Below are 3,062 nucleotides of genomic sequence, written 5' to 3' on the forward strand. Positions count from 1 at the left end.
TCAATAAAATTCTACTGAAGTTACCTTGAGGTAGGTTATTAAACCAAAAAAAAAAAGATCAGATGAAGATTGTGGTCAACAGTCCTTCCTCAAGTATCCTGAAACTTCCTGTCATATTATTATTGTTATTTATTATTTATATTTTGCCCTACTCAGGCTCAGGGATAAAAATCATCTTTATAGGGAACGGTGCTGTCTCAAGAGCCAGTCCAAGACCAGGGAGAACAGGAAAGGAAGCAGCAAGTAGAGTAACAGATTCAACAGGGGAATAGAATTGAAGTGGCGCTCAGGGAAGATGAAGAGCTGGTTTGTGGCTCATTTGCCAAAAATGTTCATCCCCACTGTCTGCTTTAGTACATTCTGGAAGACTGTCATAGCATGATGATTGAGGTGTTTTAAGAATTTATCTAGGATAGAGCATGGATTTAGCTGTTGTTTGTCTTACAAGAATTTTTGAGGATGGGTCACTGAAATGGTTATCAATCTGTAATATAAAACTGGGATTAGAGCAAGGGTGGCCAGTTTGCAGCGTTGTGGCGTGCAACAGATTGGGGACGGAACAAGCAATACAGTGGCAGATAGGACAGGAAGCAGAAAGCAGGGCAGCAGATGGGGTGGGACACATAAGGCAGGAAGCAGAAAATTGGGTAGAAGAGATTCAGAGTGGCACTCTGAGGGTGCAGTGCTAATTTGTGTCACTCCTGCTAAAAAGATTGGCCCCCACTGGATTAGACAACAATGATGTAACTACTTGAACTGTGTTAATTCTGCATTATTTTTTCAAAGTGCATTCCCCATGGGCTGGACCAATAAGAGCTATTGCCATTACTGTTCCCTTAGTTGTCATCTCAGCATTTGCAACGCTTTTCACAGTGATGTGCCGCAAAAAACAACAAGGTATGATATTTATTTAGTATAGAGTTTTATATAAAGCTGAGGAGTTTCAGTTCAGAGCTAGCACAGACGGAAAACAGATTTATTCCAAACTAGGGCTGGGTATTTGTTCAGTCATATAAAGTTTAGTAAACTGACCAGTCAAATATTGGTCAAAAATTGTAAAAAATTGCCAGTACAGTCAAAGAATACACAGAAAAAGTACAATTTTTATTAAATGTGTCCATTAAAAATCATATTCTGTCAAGAAAACGGCAACTAAAAATATTTGATCCTTATAAAATTGCTATAATCTTCGACCAATCAAAAAAATATGCAGTTATTGACTGGTCAGCTGACAATATTTGACTGGTCAATGGACCGACTTGCCAAACATGGATTTCTTTTTCATTAATGCTTTTTATTTATTTATTTATTTATTTTCTTTTCCCCCATCTCCTTCCCTAGTTTTTCCATCTGCTGGAACTTCTAGCAAAGCACTAATCCTGTGTTTGGTGCTAAGTTAGTCTCATGAATAGTGTCACCAATCTTGAATCATGACTTATCTGCAAAATCAAGCTGAGGACTGGATAGGCTGTGTTAGGATTTTTGGCTTTGTTGGTTTGTTCAGAAAAATATTTGTTAGTCAAGATTAATGGAAATTATGAAACTGGAAGCTAAACAGATATAAAAGAGGAAATGTTATAAAATACTACAGATATGCCTAACTGGCGTGTGTTTTATAGTAGGAGGAAAGTAATACCCTAAAACAGCATTGTCCAGTTTGTGGCCTGTGGGTCGCACACTGTCTATGAGGGCTTAATATGTGATCCCCAGGCGTTTAAGTGACTGCTGCTCCCCCTATTGCTTTGCCTGCTGCTTCTGTATCTGGGGTCTCCAGGCTCCCTGTCCCTCACTCAGCTTTTGCTTCTGGCTCCAGCCCCAGGGGTGGGGCAGCATAGCCCCTCATAGGGTTCAGTGGAGTGGGGGATGTGGCCTATGGGCCTGTGCTTTATATTAAGCGACACACATCTCCTGGCTGCTTAGAAGTTTAATGTCCCTGCCCTAAAAGATGTAAATAAGCAGGAAGAATTCCCTGTACTCACTGGAACAGAGTCTTAACTAATTAGATTTAGTCCAAATTTGCTTATTTTCTTGGTGGTTGGCCTAAAACATCATCTTAAACCTTCTCTCTTCTCTAAGTCCTGCTGCTTTTGTAGTTTACCTGCAGGTGTTTGTCTGATCCCCTGGGCCAGGGAGGTAAGGAACAGTAAAGCTATGGCATGCTTCTTCCATGGTCTGTGGAAGTGATGTTGCCCCATTGGTGCCTGTTTATAGAGGAACCTTTCCAGAGGGTTCTCTGAATGATACATCGCTCTATTTCCTTTCCAAGCAGAATATCTTGCAGCTCTGAAGTTGGTAACACCCCCCCCCCTTGCAAAACAGCAGCAGCAGTAGCAGAAGGGGTACAATATGCATTATCCAGGGTGGGATAGGAAACAAGAATGTCTTGTGAATGAAGGGCGGTTACATTTGAGTAATGAGTCTGTGACAATTGAAGAAAAATGACCGTCTGTTACAGTGTGAAATCTTTTTTTTCTTTCTATTTAGAAAATATATATTCCCATTTAGATGAAGAGAGTTCAGAATCTTCAACCTATGCTGCAGCGCTCCATGTGGAAAGGCTTCGGCCCCGGCCAAAAGTATTCATCTGCTATTCGAGTAAAGATTGCCAGAAACACATTAACGTCATCCAGTGCTTTGCTTATTTCCTTCAGGATTTTTGTGGTTGTGAGGTAGCCCCACTTTTCTCCTCTTAATGTGTAGAATTGCCTTGTTCAAAACAGGACACGTAAAGCTCCTCATAGCCTGTCCTTAAAACATTTTATGTAGTCAGAGAGATTCAAGTCTCTTCCTGATACACAGACTAATTCCCATTTTTGCTTCTACCAATCTCCTGCATGAATTTTCTCTGTGCAGAGAAAAGAACAGACCACAGAATAAATAGAACGTAGCACCGGAGATAATGTGCACTGGGTCAGTCCTGATGCACTCACTCAGCCATCCTTAGCCCTTCATTCATTAACTATCCTGTTTAGTTATCAGGGTTTGTATCTATCTCCTTTAGAATGTAGTCACAAAGAGATACTTAGAATAGCTCAAGGCTTGTATTGTCCCCCCCCCCCCCC

General features: G+C 40.8%; 1 protein-coding gene across 2 annotated transcripts in view; it reads left to right on the forward strand.

The window, feature by feature from the left end:
- The window catches only part of IL17RD (interleukin 17 receptor D), a 31,533-nt gene that overhangs the window by 20,864 nt on the left and 7,607 nt on the right, over positions 1-3,062 (forward strand). For both annotated transcript variants that reach the window (XM_019504993.1, XM_019504992.1), the window contains 2 exons: positions 787-897; positions 2,485-2,669. In XM_019504993.1, the coding sequence (XP_019360538.1) occupies positions 787-897; positions 2,485-2,669 (296 nt within the window). The remainder of the gene's footprint in view (positions 1-786; positions 898-2,484; positions 2,670-3,062) is intronic.

This window comes from Gavialis gangeticus, unplaced genomic scaffold (genome assembly GCF_001723915.1).
Source record: "Gavialis gangeticus isolate Ggan-Ray unplaced genomic scaffold, GavGan_comp1, whole genome shotgun sequence".
In the NCBI taxonomy this organism is placed as follows: domain Eukaryota; kingdom Metazoa; phylum Chordata; order Crocodylia; family Gavialidae; genus Gavialis; species Gavialis gangeticus.